The following is a 24,524-nucleotide window of genomic DNA, read 5'->3' on the forward strand; positions in this document are numbered from 1 at the left end:
AGTGATCAGGGATACAATGTATCCCCTTTCTTGCTTAGCTGGTAGCATTTTGTTACAACTGCAAGTTTCCTTGAATGGCTGGTGGCAGTGTAACTACTTTTATGACTTTAGTCTTCATTACTTGCATGCTGTTAATTCAGTCTTGGTAATACACAGTAGGGCACCATTTTGCTAAATATGGTGGGCTCTTTTTTTGACGTTTTCTGTGTGCTTGCTTTTTCTGAGGTCTTGCCATGCAATTCTAGGTGGGAACAACCTCAGTGGCTGTTTGGTCTTCGGCAGGAATCCTGTGGCTTCCCCGGCCAGGCGCCAGTGTGACTGGAAAGACAGGATGCGAGGGAGGAGTCCAAAACTCTGCAGACCTTTGTCTTTCACCTTGCCTGAGAGGAACAATCTCCCAGAGTAGGGGCTGGCGGTCCTGACTGGACCGCCAGACCACCCGTTGCTGTAAAATGCATGGAGAGAATGCAGAAGTTGTGCTGTAGTTCCTAATAAAAACCCAGAACCTGGAAGCTGCTGACAAGTCGACCACTGGAGCTGAAACCGAAGAAGATGAAGAAACAGCCGTAGTGATTCCCAGCAAGCATAGAGCCTGCTGTGTAACCAGAGCCTGCTGCTACCCTAACTTCCAATCATCCTGTGGATCCCATAAAGGACGACCCGAGCCTCATGAGATCCACTAGACCCAAGGAAACCTGCATTTTGAGCCATCCCACATCGTGCTGCGACTTTGCAGGGCTGCAATACACCAATACCCTGGGACCTTGAGCCAGTGCACGCTGCACAGTCTTCCGAATCGAGCAGAAACTTTGGTGGCATCCTGCTGGACCTCCAGAGACGTGAATCGAGTCCAAAAGGTCCACTCATCAGAGTGCTGAACCTTACAAACGACGAGAATCCAATCAGCGATATTCAGTCCTCCTTCTGGCTCCTCATACAAGGGCACCAAAGCCACAGAGCTGCATCCAGCCGCAAATAACCTCTTGCCTGGAGCTTTCCAAGTGATCCTTGCTGCAAAAACCCTTTGTTTCCTATCTTCAGTCTTCATGACAAGGAATTCAGCAACCAGGTTTTTGGCAGCAGATACTGAAGTCTCCCCGTTGCAACCTCTTCTGTGCTGAGTAAACCATTTTAAGATCCTCTTGCCTAGAGCCTTTCCCTGTGATCCTTGCTGCAAAAACCTTCCAGTGTCTAGTCTTCTGTCTTCATGATAAAGGAATTAAACAGCTGGGTTTTCGACTGCAGATCCTAAAGTATTCTTGCTGCAACTCTTCTTCCATGCTGAGGTACTGTGTTGGCTGGGGTATTTACTTAACTTAAGCCTTTCTGATTTCTGTAAAGCTTTGGGGCCTTTCCTGTGATTGGGAATCCTCTAGTTCACCCAGGCCCACTGCTGGAATCCTATTAGGGTGTCTTCTCTGAAGTCCCTAGAGCCTAACTAACTTTAAAGTGAACTACTTACTTGTTTGAACAGTCTTCCGCAGGTACTCAGACTTTTGCCTGCAACATAACCCTATCATACCCTGCCTACAGCTGGCTCCTAGACCACTACAGGTCCTCCTTCTGCCCGAGTGAACTCATGCAATAGAATAGGGAAGGACTGGATAAGTAAAGGATTCTGTCTTAAAATGTATAACAAGTGTTTGAAAGTATTTACTTGTGAAAGAGTTGGTTAGTAACTCAGAGTGAACAGTTCTAAATGTTCTTCCTTACCTTGAATGTGTGTTGTGCTATTCTGAAAATTATAAATAAGGTTAATTTACTCACCTGTGAATTGGTTGTGCCTCTTCCCCAAAAGTAATGCTGTTGACTTCACTTTACTATTCCTGTTATGATATTAATGTATGAATGTCCCAAATTGGGACTTGCTTCTCCTGACTTGCTGTTAGCCTGTCTAGGATAAGTCTGGTTTATGTTATACCTACCTTTAAGCTACTTGTAGCTTCGTTAAAAAGTATAGGGGGTTGGTTTTACTTAACTTGGGTTTGCTGTGTGCTATCTGAAAATAAGTTAAGAGTTATTGCTTATCTCAATCTGTGTTCCACTGATCTGAAAAGCAACTGTAAAAGTATATTAGAACATTAGGTTTTACCTGCCTAGAAAAGCTGTGCGCCATTCTTGAAGTGTTCTTTAGGTGTAGCTGACATTGCTCTGCCTGGTACAATCCTAAATTAGTGTAAAGAGTTCTTGCTGATATTAGACTGTGTTCCACTGAACTGAAAAGCAACTGTAATTGTCATTACACCAAAAGGTCTGCCGTACCTAGAATAACTGATGTCCTCAATGTAGTTATAGGTATATACTGTTCTTTGAATCTGTGTTGCACTATTCAGAAACTTATGCTGGTTGGTTGATGATGTGATTTCTTTGCTGAGCGTCACTGCATAACTGACAGGGTCTACAACCCTTGTATTACTGAAAGTAATGAGACAGTAACACATGGTTTTTACTCACCATGAACAGGTGTGTCCTTTACTAAAAGTGTATGATAAGGTCTGACTTCTCTAGAATTACTGTTAGATATTCTGAAGAAGGTTTATGCTGTGGTCTGTTTACCTTCCAGCATTGTGTTGAGTTTTTATAAATGTGTTTTGACTATGACCAGTATTTACCCCAAGACTTAACTTGGCCTATTGTATTTATGATAAACCTTTATTTTTATAATACTTCTGGTTGTCGGTGTGTTTATTGAATCTTTGGTATACTACAGGTTAAGTGTACTTTCCTACAGCCCCCTATCACTCCTAAGAAAAGTCTGGCTGCTCTGTCTATGCAACCATATACTCAGGTTTTACAGCCTTATTCTAAGAGTGGAGTCTTGTACTTTCTCAGTTGAGTGGTTTTACTAAGCCCTTAGTTGGACTTCAGAAAAACTGTCCTAACAACTACCCAAAATGTTTGATAGCTGTGGTTGTGCAGCCAGGCTTAGTCTATGAGGGAGAAGGGCTGTAGTGGAGGGAGAAGGGCTGTAGTTGAGTACAAAGACCTTTCAACACACGTAGTCAAGGAAACGCACAGTGTAGTTCTATAAAAATATGGTTATATATACTAGGACAATGTTAAAATCACTACAGTTAAGTAAAAATAGTGCACACAGACATTAGATATTTGCTGCAGACCTTTAGCAGTTAATTATAGAGCAGCTTCAGATTAGCAAATCATTCATCACCCAACACTTAATTAGTAATACTGCCAGGTAGGAAACATTAGGAAAACCTCATCTTTAGGAGTCAAACCCTATCTTGGAAATGAGTGTCTCAAAAGTCAGATGGGGAAACTGGGGGACCAGTGACCCTTGGGTGGCAGAACAAAGGAAGGCAGATGCTGTCAAATTTGTCAAATATCAGCAGAAGTGTTTCCGTAACAAGCAAGTAATGGATTTGCATTCAAAGGCTTCAGGGGGGCTAGATCGGCCACCTGAAGGATTTCAGCCTCCCGGACAGATATCCTTAGAACCGGGAAAACATAGTTGGGTCATCCACCCCAACGTGACTCAGGAATCACAGGAGTGAACAGCAACACAACAACTGGTCAGGTAACCACCCAAGAGTCAGTCAGTACCTCCTATAATGAACAACGATGTCACAAGCAGGTCCCCATGGGAAGACTACAGCACCTCTGGTTCACGACTCTGGCCTTGGTGGCTGAGGGGGAGCATTTGGCGGGAGCAGATGATCAGACTCAGTCACAGGGATGCCCAGCAGACTATCTTCGTGGCACTTGGTTGTGGAGGTTCGACATAGGCTTTGTAGCAGCTACGGTTGTCAACCGGCAGACCGTCTTCCTTCTGTCACTCATTGACTCTTCTGAGGGGACTGTTACAATCGTCTATGTAGGCCCAGACAGAGGCCCACGGGTTTGCAGCTGGAACCGCGCTGGACGGGCTGATGCACCGCAGCAGTGTCAGAGGTCCCAGGGTATTGGGGTATTGCAGGCCTCGAAGGTAGCAGCACTTCGTGGCATGGCTCAAACTGTAGTTGGTCTCGAGACTGGTTAGGCATGCCAGTCCAAGGGAGGAAGTCATCCGGTCTGGATCTTCCCTGTTGCAGAAGAGAGGGTTGGAGCAGCAGCGGTCGCTCAGTCAGCTTCGAGGGTCACTGGAGGTAGCAGCAGACGTCCTCCTCTTTCATCTTGTTTGGAATGGATCTTCCAGTGGTCGACTCGGGCTTCAGCGTCAACACCGTCACCTTTTATGCAGGACCCCAGCTAATCAGCGTGCATTGAACACTCAAACCTTCAGTGGTGGGTGTCCCAAGGGGACAGCCAGGCACCCAGTCAGAACTGAATCTAAGCAAACATACTCGCGTACAAAGACCTGAGGGGTTGTGTCCTCTCAGGGATGTCTCCTCCCAGACACACTTGCGCCTCCAGTCTGGCTTCATAATGGGAGCCTGCTGAAGACAAAAAAGTGAGTAGGACTCCCCCCCCCACCCCCAACCTCCCAATCCAGGTTAGCGGAGTTAGACTCAAGAAAAGGCAAGCCATGAGTTGGCAAAAAAAAGAAGACGGGAACCATTTTAGGTCAATGCTCACCCATGTGTCCCCTTATTGCAGCTCCAACTGAAGCCTGCATGTAAAATTCAAAAAGGTCGGTAGAAAATAACCACTGCCACCAACCACAAAGACTTGCCACTGTAACTATAAAGTTCTAGAAGCCAGAAAAGGGATGCAATGTGTCCTCTCAGCACTCCACACATAAGGTGGAGTGTGCCAATTTCACAAAAGAAAAGAATAAGTAGGATAAAACATATCCCCCTATCCTGGTACTAGTAGGTTATCAAAGGAATTTAAAAATGGCAGCTCAAGGAGCATCCAGCAACACTGCACAGACAGTGCTGTGTGCTGCAATAATACATTGCAGTTGCCTTAAAGTTGGAGGAAAGCAGGACTTCAAAAAAATACGAGAAGGGTTGAAAAAGGTTCCCAAAGCTAGAATAAAAGATAGTGGGCCTAATTACGAGTCTGGCGGTAACCGTGCTGGAAATTCCAGCAGGTTACCGGCGGACTTGTATTACCATTCTGCCTCAGTGATTACCGGAATCACCGGGGCATTACAACCCCGGTGACCTGGTAATTCCGGAGGCGGAAATCAGTAAATCCCCATTCCCATGGAGTCCTTTAGGACTCCATGGGGAAGGGGACCATGGAAACACTGGCTCCGTCTATGACAGAGCCGGTGTTTCCATGTCCGCCTGCAGGCGGGTGGTGTTAAGCCCACCAGGTCAGACCTGGCGGGAGTGACACCTCCCGCCTGCAGGACTCTTAATCAGCTGGTCCGGAAAGAACAGTGGTGGTGGATTTACCACCACCGTTCTTTCTGGACCGGCAGGGTCATAATGAGGCCCAGTGAGTGGAAAAAGGCTCCCACTCACTCAAAAAGTTCTGCAGGACTCACAAGTGGGGGTAATTACACCCAAAAAGAAAATTGTACCCAAAACACTGGTCATTGAATCAAATGCTATTATATTTCTCCTAGGGGTGAATGCATACATCGGTTTTATAGTGTTGGTGTAACAATCTTTGATTGAAGGATTTATTTGCTTGGTGTGTATTCGAAAAGCCTAATAAATAAATTTTTATATAATTACCAGTCTACCTGGAAGCAATGGTGTTGCTCTTTGCGGACGTATTGTAGCCCTAGACCACACCCTATTCCTGGGACTAAGCCTCAACTGTTCTGCTACCTCACCTTGATGGAGTTTGGCTAAACTGCCTGTGTCTCACTGTTCACCATTATAGGGTGCCCTTCAATAACCCTCCCCCAGGGCCCAGCGAGTGGAAAAGAATCGGAGCGTTTCATCGGGAATCACAGTGGCTCCGTTTTATGGATGAGATTCTTAGATTCTTTATGTATCGTCCATTTTATTGGCTGATGTTAGGGCCATTTCCCTCGTCTTCCTAAAAGAGGGGAGTGAGACCCGGATCCACAATGATACTGCAAAATGTTTGACAATATGATGAAAAATCTGTCCTGGAACAGTATAAAATATTTACAATTTTCAAGGAATAGGTGTGCATTACCATATGTAGCAGCAGATAAGTGAAAAAGCATTTGAAAATGAAGTGAAGAAATGAAACCAGAGCATTGAGACACCACATTACATTGTGTAAACCAGAACCCAATCACCAAGAAAAATACATATCAGTACCCACAAGCCCCAAAGGACAGACGGAAAGACAGCATACCCGACGAGGAGTCGGATGATTTTAGAGCAAAAGACCAACCATCAGGGGTCATAGACGCACAGTGTGGTAGGCGGAGCTCCACTGGCTTCAGAAACTTTAATCCATGGGGTCCACACATAACCAAAGGACTGAGCAACGTTTCACCTGTGAGAAATACAATAAAGAAAGCATTGACCCACAGAAGCAGACAAGATATGATGTGCACATAACAAGAACAGTACGGTCGGTGCAAAGTCAAACTTTCCCTCTTTCCCCAGAATCGCTGCATGCACTTGTTATGCACTGCTGTATGCTGCTGGGTGGCCATGGCTTGATTGATGATCAACCTTAGTACAGGCTAGAAATCTTCGACCTAACCAGCTTTACTCCATTTCCATTCCCTTTTAGCCTTCGTCAATAAGCTCATGATTTACTCCAACATGGAGATCTAGCCTTTAATGCCCTCAACAGCCAGCTGTATCCCGCGCATGAAAAGCAAAATCCACCTGCCTTCCATTCTGCCAGGAACTCAAATGCACTAGTGCTAGTAAGTAGGCCTCTACCCGTTTACTGCGATGCTACTCATTCCAACCCCTAGTATGCAATTGTGAGACACACATTCTAACTTCCCAGATGCAACTCCCTACACCGACATCAAACAGTTTGTCTGTGTACCATGAGCACCTGTAAAGTAATTCAGTTTTGCTGAAACCCCGCCCTTGCCGTTTCCCGTCGTCCAAAATGATCTTAGATAGACTATATACCTTCATTTCCTTCGGCGACGCTTGCATAACAAGCCAACCGACAATCCCATTCAAGATATAGATTAGTCTGTCTCCCGGCTTCCCAAAACGGGAATACACTACCCAGTGAGCTACACTTGATCAACTCCATACATAGCTTCAGAAACACCAAAGATAATATCCTTCCATTTGAAAAGTACTCGTCTCCACTCTCACTCACAGTTGACCACACATAGTGCATCATGATTAATCCCTAGACCCCCAATATGAAGGCAATAGTCATGATGTAATGCTTTGCTCCTCGATTTTCCCCTAAATATTCATAAATGTTACCCATCTACAATTAATTCTAGTAGTTCAGATATATAATTTGATAACCGCTCTGTACACTATTTCTGTTCTAGATGCTCAGGAAAATAAATCCAATATTTGTGATATGAAACGTGAATGTGGTGTAATAATGACGATGATATACAACTAAATATGTATTGAAATAGTGTGCCTCGTAAGCTGCAATCTCTTGATGGACAACTTTCCCAATTCCATAAAGAGACAATATTACAATATACCAAGGATAGGCATTCCAGATGTTTTGGACTAAAATTCCCATCAGCATAGTCAATGGCAAGGGATCCGTGGAGTTGTAGTGCAAAACATTTGGAGAACCACAGGATACAAGTCGATGCAATAGAGAAGCATGGAAACGCTTGTGAGAAAAAAAATGTATTCCAATATCCTAGTTGAATGTCTTGTAGTTAGGTACACTTCTACCAATATGTTTGATCTCAGAGTTTGGTTGTCTTGTTAGTACTCGTTTTTACCAGGATGTGCCACAAGGAGCAGCTTCAAGAGCATCCCCCATTGACCCCCCATTTAGGCTGCAACACATTGAATACAGCAGAGTCCTACAAAAAATTAATTCCAGCTCCAACACTGACATAGCTGTTCTCTCTGCACCTGAACACAATCCTTGGCATGGCTTTTATAGTGTCTTTAAACTAGTAATTTCTGATAGTAATTGAATAGTCACTTAATGAACTAGTTACTTACCTGTAACTATTGTTCTCCAGCATGGGTCTGGCATGGATTCACATGCTCATGAATATTCCCCATTGTCAGGCCTAAAATCATCGGTAAAAGAAAAAAAACTTTCATTTTCATTTACAAACTGTATTTCTCCTCTAAACCAATCACTGTACTCTGGGTCATACTGCCCCCAGCCAACGACTGCCTTCTCCCTAAGCCCCTCCTCTGGCAACTATCTTCAGATTTGGTAAGTATGTAAAGTGGCAGTACGACCAAGAAGAGCTGCAGAGGGGTAGGAGGGAGGGTTTGCATGTGAATCCATGCCAGACCCAGGCTGGAGAACAATAGTTCCAGGTAAGTAACTTGTTCCTTTTGCAACATGGGGTCTGGCATGGATTCAGATACTCGTGAATAACAAATACATAGCAGTACAACATTACACAACCACGGGAGGTGGCAAGGCTCAACAGAAGCAATTTTTCTTCCCTCTGGAACAGGCTCCCCTTTAAGTGAACAGGTTGCGTAGCACTGCTTGGCCGACTCTGGACTCCTCTCTGGAATCCTTGTCGATGCAGTAGAATCCTGTGAAGGTGTGTGTGGACCTCCACGTAGCAGCCCTGCAGATGTCTTGTAGAATGGGCTCTCGGATGGCCTGGCAGTGATCGGTTCGCCAAACAATGACAGTGTGTGATGCAAACGGAGAGCCACCCTGAAATGGAAACCTTAGGCAAGGCCTTGCCATGGTTCACAGGACCAAAGTTCACAAATAGTTGAGTTGTCTTCCGAAAACTCTTTGTGCGTGCCACGTAGAACTTCAGGGCACGAGCAACGTCCAGCTAGTGCAAGGCCCTTTCAGCCAGCAACAAAGGCTTCGGAAACAAACACGGGTAACACCAAAGGCGTGTTGAGGTGGAATTCCAACGGAACCTTCAGCATGAAGGAGGGGTGCGTTCGAAGCACCACCATCGAGTAGTGAAAAGTCAGATATGGCGTTTGCAGATAGGGCATGGATCTCACCTAACCTTCTGGCATTGGTGATGGCCACGAGGAAAGTGGTCTTACACGAGAGGAACTTGAGGGACCTGATGCATGGGTTCGAAGGGGGCTCCCATGAGCCTGGTCAGCACCACGCTGATTTACCACGCCGCGGCAGGAGCTTTCACCTGAAGTCAGTCCTTACTTTTCCTTTTTATTCACTTAAGAAGTTGTATGTAATCTGTTAAAAACACATTTTCGAATTTCATTTAACTTTATATCGACTAATACACAGATATGAACTGTATGTATTGTAATTTTAAGATGTTATTTAGTGAAATCTTGTTTATTTTTCTATTCTGCATAGTGTTTAAGGTTGGAAATAACCAACCAATATAACAATTAAAAAAAGATGCTCTTATTTTCATGTGTGCACAGACTACGGTCCTCCACCCCACGTGGATTCAAGGCCATAATGGCACCCTTTCTTTTTTGCTTTGTTTAGACCCTGGACCTGACTTTTTGGAGGGAAGTAAACATGTCTGTTTAACCTCGCATTGTGCCAATTCTTATGGGGAAACTGATAAGTCAATAAGATTATCAGTACTGGAACACTAGGGTCTGCACCTTAGTGAGTTCCTTGTATTGTTACAATACACAGTGAAATGCGATTAGAATAATTTGTATCCTTGTTGCTTTTTTGGGGTAGGCTATGTGATTGGAAATGCAATGGGTCCATGATGGGCTGGTGACTGTGGATATCTTTTGACCCGGTTTTAAAACTTAACTTTTAACTTGCACACTTATGCATTTTACCACATAATGCCGTAAAGAGTACCATGCACACTAACATGGCTGTACCACAAGATCGCTCTGTCCTTTGACCATGTTGTCCTTTGGCCTTCTTCATGCCCTCTCTAGTCCCGAGTTGTCATAAGGTATGCCCTTTCACAGGGAAATCTGCTTTCCTGCGCAAAGTGCCGTTCTGTGTGTGGCTGCATATGGCGGGGGCTGGGTCTGTCTGGCCCCAATCCACATCCAACCACAAGGTTCTATTGCATGGCAGATTGTGTGGCCAGTGGCTGTCCATGATTGGATAGCCATTGTTAGTTTGAATGGTGCAGATCCTTACCATTGTGAACATGGTCACACTTTCAGACCAAATTATAGACAAATGGAGGTCACCTGCAAGCTAATTGACAGTCATCGTTGGAGTAAAGACACCCACGAAGTATAGCCCCCTGAGGAGCAGAGTAAGACTGTTGCAGCTAACCAGCATTGCTTTCGGCAAAGCTCGGGGAAGCCCTGCTCATACTGATCTCAAGTAGGCTGTCGCCGGTGCTTCGACCCCTGGAAACAGCATCAATCACGACCCCTCCTAGAGAATCCAAGCCTGCTGAGCCTCCAGCAGTGTCCCTGGACAAACCGATGGACTGACCACATCTCTTCTGGGCTACCTTGCTGCAGCATCACCATTCGAAGTGAATACTCGAAACTTAGAGGATCATCCACTTGTACGACAAGATGCCTGCTCTGGCATTTTTATCCTTCCGGTACCAACAGTAGCTATGCAGGGCATGCACCTTCGTTCACCAACTGAAGATCACCTGTTGCTGCCTGACAGTGGCGACACTGGTGCAACCAGTCTTCTTCGCTACGTGGAGGTCGCCTGCTCCGCAAGAGCCTTCCTTTGCATGGCAAGGGTGACCTGCTGGCCAGCCTCTAGAACCATAATATAGGAAACTAAATCCCACGGGGCCTCCTCTCAACCAAACAAAGCACAGCAGTATGTGTCCCCAACAGATTCCAGAACCCAGGAAGTGGTTTCTGTGAAAATATGAGTAAAGGGTAAGTTAACATGCTTGTTTCTTTTCCCCCTGTCCGCCATATGATTAGATGGGTGTAAAGTCCTGGCACCATCTCAAGCGGTGGTGGTGGTCTAGTCAAGGATCTTTTTTTTTTTTTTTTTTTAAAAAAGAGTGGTGCGACAGAGATACTTAACTGAACCTTTCCTAACTTTTAGAACATTGAATCACACCCACATGCATCCCTCTGTCCATAGTAAACCTACTGGAATAGTAGAACATGCAGAACTGGCAACTATAGTGCATGAAGCCCCCTTCCATCTCTGGCCTGGATTTACGAGGGGTTAGGTATTTAATGATAGGTTTTTTTCTCAAGTGTTTTACTGGGTTTTTCTAACGCGATTGCTTACCTGTCCTGTGCTGGTTTTGAATCAACTGCTTTTAACTGACTTTACCCTAGTGGCAGTTAAGCAGAGTGATCAGCAATACTTTCAATAACTGTATGTGTAAAGTGTTTAGGTTCTCCTTAGAATCCCCAAGATCGATATGACATGCATTATTCACCGTAATAGCATTTTTGATGATGGTATCTGCTTAGCTACACATGCTGTGCATATAGTCCGACATCTAGTGGTAATCGCAGAATATTGCATCTTGTCTTACGAGGATCAAAAGGGGACGTCAACATGAGCGTGCTTGTAACACTATCCCTAACGTTACAGCTAGTGTACTCAAAATACTTCACACGTGAGGTCCCCATTGTTGTGTTTTTTCTGCCGTGAGGGAGCCTTATGACTTACATGAACGAGTACAGACAGAGAGAGAATAGTAAGAGGTCTATGGCTCCTTCTACTCCAAGCGGGGAGGAAGGGGTGGGCGCATGTGAAACTAAGCAGATACAATAATCAGAAATGCTATTATAGTGAGCAATGCATGTCTTCTGATTGTTGTGAATCTGCTTACAGTCACATGTTGTGCATAGACTAGCAAGCAGTACCCAGAGTTGGGGGTGGGGGTGAGAGAAGGAAGAGTAGTATAAAGATGACTTGGTGCTTGTCCTACCTGAGAATCAGACGTAGGGTGAGTATCTAGGCGTGTATAGAACTCCAGGTCGCTCCTTTGCAAATGAATTCGAGAGGAACATTTGCAATGAATGCTATGGAAGCCTCAGTGCCCCGAGTAGAGTGTGCTCTAGGCTTGAAGGGAAGATCTCTTAGCAAGAGTGTAGCAGAGTCCGATGTAGTTTACATTCCACTTTGAGATAGCTGACTTGGAGACAGGGTCCCCTTCTCTACCAGCTGCCACTGAAACGAAAAACTGATTAGTCTTTCTTAGTGGTCTTGTTTTCTTCAGATAAAATATTACTGCCCTGCGCACATCAAGTGTGTGTAGGCTTCCTTCTGCCACGTTAGTGGGGCTCTGGAAGAAAATGGGTAGTTAAATTGACTGGTTCACCTGGAACTTTGAAATGAATTTAGGCGCAAACCTAGGGTGAGTGTGCAAAACAACCTTATCTTTGTGAATTGTGACAAATGTGTCTTGAACTGAAAGGGCCAGTAATGAACTTCCTATTGAAGTGGCTGCCACTAGGAAGGCAGCCTTTTAAATGAGTGCCTTAAGGATAGCCCTATGCATAGGTTCAAAGGGAGATCCCATTAGTGTAGTTCTTGCCACATTAAGGTCCCATCTGGGAGCTGGGTTTGAAATTGGGGGATGAAGGCTTCTAACCCCTTACATAAATGCCTTGATTACTGGGATCATCCACTACAACACCTTCTTTTAGGACGTACTGTAAGCTGAAAGTGCAGCTAGGTGGACTTTCAGGGAATTGAAAACCAGACCTGAGTCTAGTAGATGAGTTAGGTATAAGACAATATGGGTTGGAGAGCAGTCTATGGGGTTGATGCTCTTAGAATGGCACCAGATAACGAAGCGTTTCCATTTATTGGAATAGCAATGTCTGGTGTTAGGCCTTCTTGCCTCTTTAAGAATGTGTATGTTTCTCTGAGGAAGTTGGAGGTGCCTGAACTCTGACTTCAGGAGCCAGGCCGCTAAATTGAGAGTTTGCGGGCAAGGATGGAGCGTCTCCCCACCTGTCTTGTGAGAGCATGTTGTATGGGCAAGGTTTCTTCATCGGAGAGATTGACATCGTCATCAGATGGGAGAACCACGGTTGGTGGGGCCACCAGAATCATTATGACTGGTTCCTGGTGAATCTTGTTGAGTAGGTGAGTCGGGGGTCCGGGGGGGGGGGGGTGTAGAAATTTCGCTGACCATGTTATCCAGAGACGTTCCCCTTGGAGCGGTTCTGGGGGTACCTGGAGGCGTAATATTGGCATTGTGCTTTCTCCAGAGTTACACACAAGTTGATCTCTGGGAAGCTCCAGTCCACGAAGACGCTGGAGATAATGTCTTTGTGAAATTGCCATTCATACTCTGTGGGTAAAGGGAAGTCTCTGCTGAGCATGTCTGCCAGAAGACCGAGTTCCCCTGGAATGTGTTGAGACAGGAGGGGCATCCCGTGTTTGAGAGCCCACTTCCAAATGTTCTGGGACAGTTTGGATAGCCCTTTAGTGTCTGTGCCCCCCCCTGTTTGTTCAGGTAATGCATGGTTGTGGTGCCATCCGTGAGGACCAGAACTGTCTTCCCCTGTAGTTGAGTCTGAAAAGCTTTTAGGGACTTGAACACTGCTAACAACTCCAGGTTTATGTGGTTGGATGCTACTGCTGGGTACCAAACGCTGAGCGATGAAGGAGGTGAGCCCTCCACCCAGTCAGAGATGCGCCCGAAATGAGAGTGGCTTCTGCTGCGGGGGTGGTGAAGGTTTTCCCTCTACCACCACTGCAGAGAGAATGAGGGTTGCCGAGACAACCACCAGATCGCCCCATTGTCTGCTGGCCTGACAACATTGGCTGTTGAGCCACTATTGCATGGGGTGCATGCGCACGTGTGTGTGGGTCTAAGTAAATGCAGGAGGCCATCACCCTGAACAGCCGCATGACTTTGCGAACAGTCACCTTGTGACTGGTTACATAGTGAGGGATCTGGAACAGCAGATTTTGAACCCTCTCGGAGGGGAAGACGAGACTGTCTTCTGTCCGAATTAGAGCCCCCCAGAAATAGTTTACTTGGCTGGGGTCTAGACTGGACATCTTCTCGTTTATTGAGAAACCTAGACTGAAGAGTAGATCTACTGTCTTTTGGGTGTTTGATAGGCATGTTCCGTATAAATCCTGTTATTAGCCAGTCGTCGAGGTAATTATAAACTGGAATGGACTGACTGCGCAGGTGATCTGCTACTACCGCAGCACCTTTGTAAATACCCTTGTGGCTGAGGCAATGCCAAAGGGAAGGACCTTGAACTGATAGTGTTTGTCCTCTATCATGAACCTTAGGTATTTTCCTTTTCTTGCAGGATCTCGTCATCTTGTAGTAGGATCTTCAGATGTTCTGGCGACAAGCGTCTGGACGTTGGTGGCTGGTATCGAGGTGGTCGGCTGAAATCAATACAGTAACCGTGGGTGATTGTCTTGAGCACCCACTGGTCTGTGGTAATTCTCTCCCATGCATGGAAGAATTATCTGTCCCCCGAACGGGGAGGCATGGGCGGGGATCCGGATTGTTAAGTCATTTTTGATTCGAGTCCAGGGAGCCCCTTGTGGTGGTGCTTCTACCCTCTCCTTTGCCACGGCGGCGTCCTCTTGGCTGATATTGGCTTGTGGCAGCTGCCCCTTGTCCTGAGGGCCATGATCCATTTCCCGTTCTGTACTGGTTGTGGGGGGAATGTGGGAAAGATTGTCCACGAAAGGAGCCGAGAGAACTACCCCCTCGCTGCTGATGGGTCCTCTGAAAACCTGATTTAGTGACTTTAAGGTTTCATGTTCCTTTTTTGCAGTCTCTAAAGCCTCGCCCACCGCCTTTCCAAACAGGTTAGTTTCTTCTACTCATTTGTTAATGAGGGATGCCTGGGTTTCAGATTTAAATCCCACATTTTTTAACCATGCATGCCTTTTCAACAAGGTACCTTGGGCCAGTGTTTGCCCTGCTGTCTCTGCAGCATCCAGGGTGTTTTTAAGAATGTTTTGATTAACTTGCCTCTCCCTCTGACACAAACACCAGCAGGCGTGATCGTGTAGGCTCTGGGACTTCCCGCAGGGCCTCCTGGAGCAAACTCCACTGGACGTCGCTGTAACTAGCCAGCAATGTGGTGTTAGCTGTCCTGGTGGAGTAGGCTGCTACTGTTGTAATGCACTTCCCCAGGGCATCCAGCTTCTTGCAATCCTTGTCCGGCGGAGCGTAGACAAGGATACTCCTGCTCTCTTCCTAGTTGTCACTACTAGGGAAACAGGAGTGGCATGTCCCCGGATATAAAGCAAGTCTGTAGGCGAGGGGCGAAAGAGTTTATCGGCCCGTGGGTTTACTGCTCTTGTTTGCGATGGAGTCAACAAAGAGGGGACAAATCACTGTTTGATGGCGTTTAGCAGAGGTATCGCCTGACTTGAGGGTGGTTTTTCTTTGAAAATATCCTCTACAAAGTCGGTGTCTTTTACCGCCTCTTGAGTGGCAAAGTGTTCAGCTGCTCAGCTGCTTTCTTAAAGATAGCATTGAATGCCATCTGGTCATCAAAGGGAGAGGCTTGTCTTCGAGGAGGTGAGGATCTATGCACATTGTGTCTGGACAGGGGTAGTGGACGGTGACAGCCATGGTACCTCATCCACTAGTTGTTCACCCCAATGTGGGGACTAGTCTATAGTCTCATCAAATGGATCCTCACCCTGATTGTAAGGGTCCTGAGGGTTCTCCTCTGGTTCTGTTAGATCAAACACATCCTCATGAGGAGTGTGGCTGGAGGTCTTTTGAAGTTTAGACATAGTAGGGTAGTCCTCTCCTGGCCTTTTAGGGGTGATTTCAGTAAAGTCCACAAACATGGCAGATTTATTCATGTACCCCTCAAACCTGTCCCTGGTCCATAAGGATAAACCAGAGGGGTCTGGAGTGGGAAAGGGCTCTTCTTGGGGACTTGAGTCTTTAGGCTTAAGAGTCTGACAGAGTCTTAGACAGGGGTTGGGAACCCTCAGAATATTCTTCCTGACCCTCTCGACATGTCTTATTCAACGTGTCCTTAGGCCTATTTGCCGACATGATGATGTTAGCGAGACTCTCACGGATCTCTGTTGTATCTGGGAAAGATTTGAACAGGCCGAACGGCTTTGTTGCGGTTTTCAGTACCGCCGACATCTTAGGTGCTGACGCACTCTTATGAAGTGTCTTGGCACTCTTATGAAGTTTTGTGCTGACGCCCTTCTGACTTCAGTGCCTGGACGCATGCCGCCTTAATGGTTGCAGGGAGGGGGGCCGACCCTCGTGATCGGTCGGTTCCGTCGAAAGTATCGGCATACCCGTTAGCATCTGTGGCCGTTCCGACGAGTTAGTCGAGGAGGATTGGGGGTCGTGTGCTTTCCTTTATGTGGTGTGTGTCCTTGTCGCCAGAGTGTAAACCCCCCCATAACAGAACCGGTGGCCTGCCTGCCGGGGCCGGACACCTCGGAGCATGGCTGTTCCGAAGATAGGTCAATGGCCTCTGCGTCGGAGCCACGGCTGTGGTTACTTCGTCACTCGAGGTGCCTGCAGCGGCAGGGGAGCTATTCTCGGCCTGCTGCATGGCGTAGGCCGCCCACCGTTTTATTCACCGTTCTTTAATCGTCTTAAGACGCAAGAGCTTGTAAGACCGACAGGACTGCTCGTTATGATCTCGAGGTATACACTTATTACACCTCCGGTGTGTGTCTTTCCATAGGTACTTGCCGTTGCAGGAAGGGCAAAATTTAAAAGGAGTCCTGTAAATAGCTCAGGTTAATAGTGACAGCAAAACCAGAAGGGAAAAGAGGGGAGAAGTAAATGCATTCTTGAAAAGTAATAGAGCCCCGGGCCCTACTCTCCCTACTGTGTAGGCCTGGCCGGAGGGCCTAGGCAACGCGGTCGACAGCGTTGACCGGAGCACAAGCCTCCGAAGTCTGGAGTTGTCTTCCACAGTGTTAGGCGTGGTTCTGAAGTAGTCGGTGAAGGGTGACTAATATTAAAACGACCGAAGGTCGTGGACAAAAATATATATTAGTAATTTTTCAAGCTCCGCATAAGACGACCAGCTAGCTAGGTGGAAAAAACCATCTTCGGGTCCTCGACGCGTGAAGGATTTTGGGTACACTACACGCCACGTTAGGGATAGTGTTACAAGCACGCCCATGTCAATGTCCCCTTTCGATCCTCAAAAGACCAGATGCAATACTCTGTGGTTACCACTAGATGGCGGCCTATTTGCACAGCATCTGACTCCAAGCAGACTCGCAAGCATCAGAAATAATATATATGACATGCTTTACTTACAGTAAAAGCATTCCTGATGATATCTGCTTAGAGTCACATGCTGTGCATATAGTCTGCCATCTAGTGGGAACCACAGAGTATTGCATCTTGTCTTTCGAGGATTGAAAGGGGACGTCGACATGGGGGTGCCTGTAACACTATCCGTAATGGGACGTGTAGTGTACCCAAAATCCCTATGGGTCGAGGTCCCTCCGATTGTATTTTTTCTGCCATGAGGGAACCTTACGACTATCGCGAGTATAGAAAGAGATAAGTAGTAGTAAGATGTCTTGTTCCTTCCACTCGAGCGGGGAGGAAGGGTGGGCACATGTGAATCTAAGCAGATACAATCCTCAGAAATGCTATTACAGTAAGTAATGCATGTCTTCTGATGCTTGTGAATCTCATTAGAATCACATGCTGCGCATAGACTAGCGAGCAGTACCCGGAGTTGGTGGTGTGATGCGAGAAGGAACATTAGTGAAAAGGTGTCTTAGTACCGCTTGTCCTGCTTGAGAATAAGACCTAGAGTGTCTGTCTACAGAATAGTGTTTTGTAAAAGTGTGTACAGAACTCCAGGTTGCCGCTCTGCAAATGGACTTGAACATTTGCAATGAATGCTATGGAAGCCCGAGTAGATTGTGCTCTAGGCTTGAAGGGCAGATCTCTCTTGGCAAGAGTGTAGCAGAGTGATGCAATTGACAATCCACCTTGCAATGGCTGATTTAGAGACAGGGTCCCCCTGATCTACCAGCCGCTACTGAAACGAAAAAACTGGTTTGTTTTCCTTAGTGGTTTAGTTCTTTCCAGAAAGTACATGACTGCCCTACGCACATCCAACATGTGTAGGCTTCTTTCTGCCAGGTTAGTGGGGTTCTGGAAGAATGTGGTTAGTTCTATAGACTGGTTCACATGGAACTTAGCAATTAATTTGGGCGCAAACCGATGGTGAGTGCGCCGAACCACCTTATCTTCGTGAATTGTGACAAAGGGGTCTAGAATTGAAAAGGCCTGTAGTTCTCGGACTATCCATATTGAAGTGACTGCTACTAGGAAAGTGGTCTTGTAAGTGAGTGCCTTGCCTTGTGCATAGGTTCAAAGGGAGACCCCATAAGTCTGTTTAATACCACATTTAGGTCCCATCCGGGAGCTGGGTTAGAAATAAGGGGATGAATTATTTTAACCCCTTCCATGAAAGCTTTAATTACTGGGATCTTCCACCACAACACCTTGCACTGGGACGTGGTATAGGCTGAAAGTGCAGCTAAGTGGACCTTCAGGGAATTAAAAACTAGACGCGAGTCTAGTAGGTGGGTCAGGTATAGTACAATAGGAGTAGGAGAGCAGTCAATGGGATCTTATATCATATATCATTGATGCTCTTGGAATTGCTACAGATGAAGAAGAGTTTACATTTATTGGAATAGTAATGGCTGGTGTTAGGCTTTCTTGCTTCCCCAAGTATATTCATGGATCTCTGAGGAAGTTGGAGATGCCCGAACTCTATGACCTCAGGAGCCAGGCCGCCAAGTATGCGGGCATGGATGAAGTTTTTCCCCCCTTGTCCTGAGATAGCATGTTGTATGGGCTAAGTAGTTTCATCGGAGGAGAGAGTGACATCTCCATCAGATGGGAGAACCATGGTTGGCGGGCCCACATTGGGGTCACCAATATCATGGTGACTGGTTCCTGCACATTGGGGCCACCAATATGGTGACTGGTCCTTTCCTTGTTCAGTAGGAGAGTCGGGAGGGCGGTGGGGGGAGGTTGGGATCTTGGGCTTCGGGGGGTTTGGAATGCGTAAACAAATTTCCCTGACCATTTGATCCCGAGACTGTTCCCCTTGGATCAGTTCTGAGGGTACCTGGAGGCGTAATCTGGGCATTGTGAGTTTTCCAGAGAAGTGAACAAGTCTATCTAGGGGAAGCCCCATTCTGTGAAAACGCTGGAGACGATGTCTTTATGTAGTCGCCATTCGTACTCTAAGGGTAGTGGGAAGTCTCTGCTGAGTATGTCTGCCAGAAGATTGAGTTCCCCTGGAACATGTTGAGACACTACGAACATCTTGTGTTTGAGAGCCCACTTCCAAATGTTCTGGGACAGTTTGGATAGCCCTGGAGAGCGAGTGCCCCCCCCCCTTGCTTGTTCAGGTAGTACATGGCTGCGGTCCTGTCCGTGAGGACCAGTACTGTCTTTTCCTCCAACTGTGTCTGAAAAGCCTTCAAAGCTTTGAACACCACTAACAGCTCCAAAAGGTTTATATGGTTGCATGTTAGCATTGGGGACCAAACGCTGTGCACCGCCTGCTGGAGGAGGCGAGCCCCCCCTGTGAGAGATGCGTCTGTCGTGAGAGTGGATTCTACTCCGGGGGTGGTCAAGGTTTTCCCCTTTATGAGGTTTTGCCCTCGACCGACACTAGATCGTCCCATTGTCCGCTGGCCTGACACCACTGCCACTCTTGCATGGGGTGCATGTGCAAACGTGGGTGAGGGACCAAGTATATGGAGGACGCCAGCATTTCTAACAGTCGCATGGCCTTGCGTACCGTCACCTCTTGAGCGGCTACACACGGAGGGATCTGAAGGCCGTCTTCTGTCTAAATTAGGGACCTCAGAAATTGCTCGACTTGGCTGGGGTCTAGGCTGGATTTCTTCTCGTTTATGGAGAATCCCAGGCTGAACAGTAGGTCTATCGTCTTTTGGGTGTTTGACTGGCATGTTCCGTAGGAATTGCCTTGTATGATCTAGTCATCGAGGTAAGGATATACTGGGATGGATTGCCTGCGCAGGTGAGCTGCTGCAACTGCCGGTACCTTTGTAAATAATCTTGAAGCTGAGGCAATGCCGAATGGGAGGACCTTGAACTGATCGTATTTGTTTTCTATCATGAATCATAGGTATTTCCTGAGTGCTGGCAACATTGAAATATGAAAGTATGCATCTTTCATGTCCAATGTTGCCATTAGCAGAGGGATTACCTCTTGCAGCGCTACCATCCAAAACCTTTGTGGTTTGACAAGTTTGTTCGCTGGGCGCAAGTCTAGCACAGGGTGCATGGTGAGATCCTTTTTGGGTACGAGGAAGTAGACTGATAAATACCCTTGTTTACCTGTAGAATGGGGATGACTTTGATTGCGCCCTTTTACTGCAGGATCTTGACCTCTTGCAGCAGGATTCTGACGTGTTCTGGTGTTTGACTTTGGTGGTCTGAATCAAGGTGGCCGGCTCAACTTGAAGCAATAACTGTGGGTGACTGTCTTAAGCACCCTGGTCTGTGGTAATCACCTCCCATGCATGCAAGAATGATGTTATACGTTCCCCCGACCGGAGAGGCATGGGTGGGGACCCTGAATCTGAGAGTCATTTCTGACTGGAGGCCGGGGAGTCTCTAGGGATGGCATTGCGACCCCTTCCTTTTCCACAGCACTGTCGTCTAGGGGGATACTGATTCGAGGCAGCAGACCCCTGTACTGAGGACCATGAGTTACCCGTACCATATTGTTTATGTGGGGAACGAGAAGTTATAAGTTACTCATCGTAGTGACTAACGTACAATTAGTCTAAATTCCCCTTTCCTCCATACTGTATGAGCGTCCCAAGGGACGGGAGATGGAACCTTTTTCACCAGAAAAAACCTGCTTCCCCTTTAAATTTAGAGGCATGCAGGGGCACTGGCCCAGAGAGCATGCGCTGCCCTCACTCCGCCCTCCAGCGCCACACCCCAGTCCCCATTGACGCGTCGACAATAGATTTAACATTGCCTAATGACACCAGTATTATTAGGGCAGAGGTTGGTGGGACGTATGGAGGAAAGCGGATTATGGACTAAGAGTAAGTTAGTCACTACTAACTTATAATTACTCTTACGTCCAGTCCCCTTTCCACCCTACTGTATGGGCGATTACAACTGATTGTAGCCCCAGGGTGCAGAGGATACCCTCCTCAGGCAAATACGTTCCTGAGAACCGCCTGTCCGAAAGCCGCATCAGATCTAGAGCCGGCATCCAAACAGTAATGCTTGCAGAAAGTCGAGGGAGAGGCCAAAGTGGCTGCCCTGCTTATGACTTGCCAAGGGACCTGACGCTAGAATGCGATGGCCGTTGCTTTGGCCCTCAGTGCATGGGCATGCATGTTGGCCGGGAGCTGCTTGTGCGGGCCCTCTTTTGCTTCTTTGATGGCAGAGACCATCCAGCGGGATATGGAAGCTTTAGAAGCCGGATAGTCTGATCTTGAGCCTCCGAAAGTGACAAACAGGGCGCCCGATTTGCGGAAGCCCTTGGTCCTGTCCAAGTAGAATTTCAGGGCACGCCCGACATCCAGGCAGTGCAGCACTCTGTGCTTCATCCTTGGGATCGGGGAAAAACGTAGGAAGGACTATTTCCTCGTTCAAGTGGAAAGCAGACGGTACCTTGGGCGGAAATGCCAGGTGTGTCCGCATGACTACCTTGTCCTTGTGAAAGGTAGTATATGCCTCAGAGGCGAACAGCGCCTGGATTTCGCCGACTCTACGAGCCGAGGTAAGACCAACTAGCAAGGCCATCTTGATGGTGACCAGCCTGATGTCCATGGATGCCATTGACTCGAATGGTTTGTGCACCAGTGCGCCCAAGACTATGTTAAGGTCCCACACCGGGTGAGGTTTCCTGACAGGTGGGTAGAGCCTTGCAAGACCCGTCAGATGTTTCTTGACGATAGTTTTGGAGGAGAAAATGCCCTCCTCCGAGTTCCTGTAAGCCCCAATGGCTGCGAGGTATGTGCGGCAGTTGTCCATCTGCACGCCTGAATGAGCGAGGTGCACCAAAAAAGAGCATGTCGTCCAAGGTGCACGCCAGAGGGTTAATTCCCTTGGAGTCTGCCCAGTGGCAGAATCTGGCCCATTTGCTTTTGTACTGGGCCCTGGTAGCTTTGCTCCTGTCGCCCTGTATGATCTCTAGATTGGTCTGCAAGAGGCTAAGGTGCCAAAGCGTTACCTGCTCGGCTACCACGCTGTGAGGGCTAGCTTACCTGGCGCAGGGTGGATGACTCTGCCCCCCTGCTGTGCCAGTCGGGATATGAATCAGGGGCACTTCCGAGAGACTGAGCAGCTCCGAAAACCATGGCCTGGCCGGACACCATGGAGCTATTCGAATGATGAGGAGTTGGCGAGACTCCTTGATCTTGCAAATTACCCTGTGAATAAGGGAGTGGGCGGAAAGGCATAGGCTTTCATGCCGGTCCACTGGAGGTGAAATGTGTTGCCCAGAGAGCCTGGGTCCTGCCCTTGCCAGGATGCAAAATGGGGACACTTCTTGTTGTGCCAGGTGGCAAGGAGATCCACCTGGGGGTGACCCCACCTGTTGAAGATCTCCTGAAAAACGAGGTCGTTTAGCTGCCACTCGTAATTGGCCGCTCCCATTTGCTGAGCCTGTCCTCTTCCAGGCTGGATTCGCCCGGGAGGTGGACTGCCGTGAGGTACATGTCATTTTCCAGGGCCCACTCCCACGTACTGATTGCCAGTCTGCACAGAGCATGGGGATCTGATGCCTCCCTGCTTGTTGACGTAGTACATGCTGTTTGAGTGCCCCTGAAAAATGGTAGGAATGCCCCGAGCACCAGCCAGCTGGCGTTCAGCTCTAGCCAATTGATGTGGAAGTCCTGCTCCGGTCGAGTCCAGGTGCTGTGGACAGAGTCCATGGTGGCTCCCCAGCCCTCGAGGGAGGAATCTGTGGTGATGGTGGACTGCGGAGTGGGCGGCCGGAAGGGCTTGCCCGTCCGCAGGCTGCAGTCTCTGGACCACCAAGACAGGTCCGTGTGGAGAGATGGAGGGACGGTGATCATCTTGTATTGAGAGCCCCGCTCCTGGTTCCAGGAGGTCACGAATTGCAGCTGAATGCTCCTCATCCTTCGTCTCGTGTGCGGAACGGCTAATAAGACTGCCAGAAGATCCAGGAGATGTTGGTACCACCATGCCAAGGTCACTTCTCTGCTGAGGAATTGGGCGGTGGCACTCTTGATGGCCGAGATTTTTTCCTCCGACAGAAATACCTTCTCGGAGCACATGTCCCATACGAGGCCCAAGAATGTCAGAGTCTGTAGCTGTGACTTCTTGTCTTGAGATTGAGCAAGAAGCCCAGATCGTGCAGTGTGTTCATAAGGGCATGGGAAGAGTGGTGAACCGCTTCTGGAGATTTAGCCCTGACAAGCCAGTCGTTGAGGTATGGATAGATGTGGAGGCCCTGCACTCTGAGGAGGGTCGCAACGGCATTCATGAGCCTGGTAAAGACCCTGGGGGCCGAGTTGAGGTCAAAAGGAAGGACCTTGTATTGAAAATGGTAGCCCATGATCCTGAATCATAGGAAAGAACGATGGGGCTGCCAAATCGGGACGTGTAGGTACACGTCCTTCAGGTGCAGGGAGCACATCCAGTCTCCCTTGTCCAATGTCTCTGCTATAAAATCTGGCGTAACCATCTTGAATTTTTGCACGGGTAAGGAGAGGTTGAGGCTGGAAAGTGGTTCTTCTGAATAGTGAAAATTCTGGAGTAAAAACCACAGCATCGACTTCCTCCACTGCCTGGCTCTCTACGAGCGACCCGATCTCTGCCCAAAGAGTTGTCTCAACCTGTGGGAGTGGAGGGGAGGAGGGAGGAGAGGCTGGAATAGGACGGCGGTACCCTGTGGATACTACGGATAGGATCCAGGGGTCCGTGAAATTCTGGCGCCAGAAATGTGCATGGAGAGCAAGCCTGCCCCTCCCCACCCCCCATCCGAGACACGTGGCCCCGAAGGGGCGTGTCATGCCTTCTTTCCCTCTGAGGCTGCCGCTGAGGAGGGGGACTGGAAAAAGCACTTACTCCCCTCCTCCCCCTTTTGTTGCTTGCACTGGTTTTGAGACAGCGTGGAACCCTCCATATGTACGACCCCTTTCTGAGCGCTGCTGAGATTTGGTGTACAATTTGGGCATGGTCTTTGTAAGGATGGATAAAGACTTAGCTGTTTGTGAGCTGTTTTTCTTCTGGTCCAGCTCTTCGTCCGTAGAGGAGTGGAAGAGGCTTGCACCCCCCGCCCCCTGAACGGTAGATCTAGTATGCGTTCCAGGGCATCCGGGTTGAATTTTGTTGCCCGGGGCCAGGCTGTTCTTCTCATGTCTGTGGCAATACAGATGGCACGGCCTGAGGTATCAATATGGGCCACTATGGATTCCATGAAGTCATGCGCTACCAGCATGGCCTCGGCTAGCCCCGCCTTAAAGCGTGATTGGCTCTGGGTAGGGAGTTCCGGGAGGAAGTCCCCAAGTTCCCGCCATAATCTTTGGTTGGCGGCTGCCAGCATTGCATTACCATTGGCTTGACGTAGATGTAAAGAGGTGTTGGAATAGAGTTTCTTGCAATACGCCTCCAAGATCTTCTCCTCCATGCCTAGCAGCGCCGCAGAGGAAGAGGCTGAGGACGACTGGGGCTCGGAGTATAA

At 47.9% G+C, this 24,524-nt stretch overlaps 1 protein-coding gene across 8 annotated transcripts in view; it reads right to left on the reverse strand.

Moving 5' to 3' along the window:
• Positions 1–24,524, reverse strand: part of TJP1 (tight junction protein 1) — a 2,827,266-nt gene that overhangs the window by 43,298 nt on the left and 2,759,444 nt on the right. For 5 of the 8 annotated variants that reach the window (XM_069624933.1, XM_069624931.1, XM_069624929.1 and 2 more), the window contains one exon: positions 6,187–6,330. In XM_069624933.1, coding sequence (XP_069481034.1) covers positions 6,187–6,330 — 144 coding nt within the window. The remainder of the gene's footprint in view (positions 1–6,186; positions 6,331–24,524) is intronic. The other 3 variants (XM_069624936.1, XM_069624932.1, XM_069624930.1) reach the window with 2 other exon arrangements.

The sequence above is a fragment of the Ambystoma mexicanum genome, chromosome 11, assembly GCF_040938575.1.
Source record: "Ambystoma mexicanum isolate Mex_15411 chromosome 11, UKY_AmexF1_1, whole genome shotgun sequence".
In the NCBI taxonomy this organism is placed as follows: Eukaryota; Metazoa; Chordata; class Amphibia; order Caudata; family Ambystomatidae; genus Ambystoma; species Ambystoma mexicanum.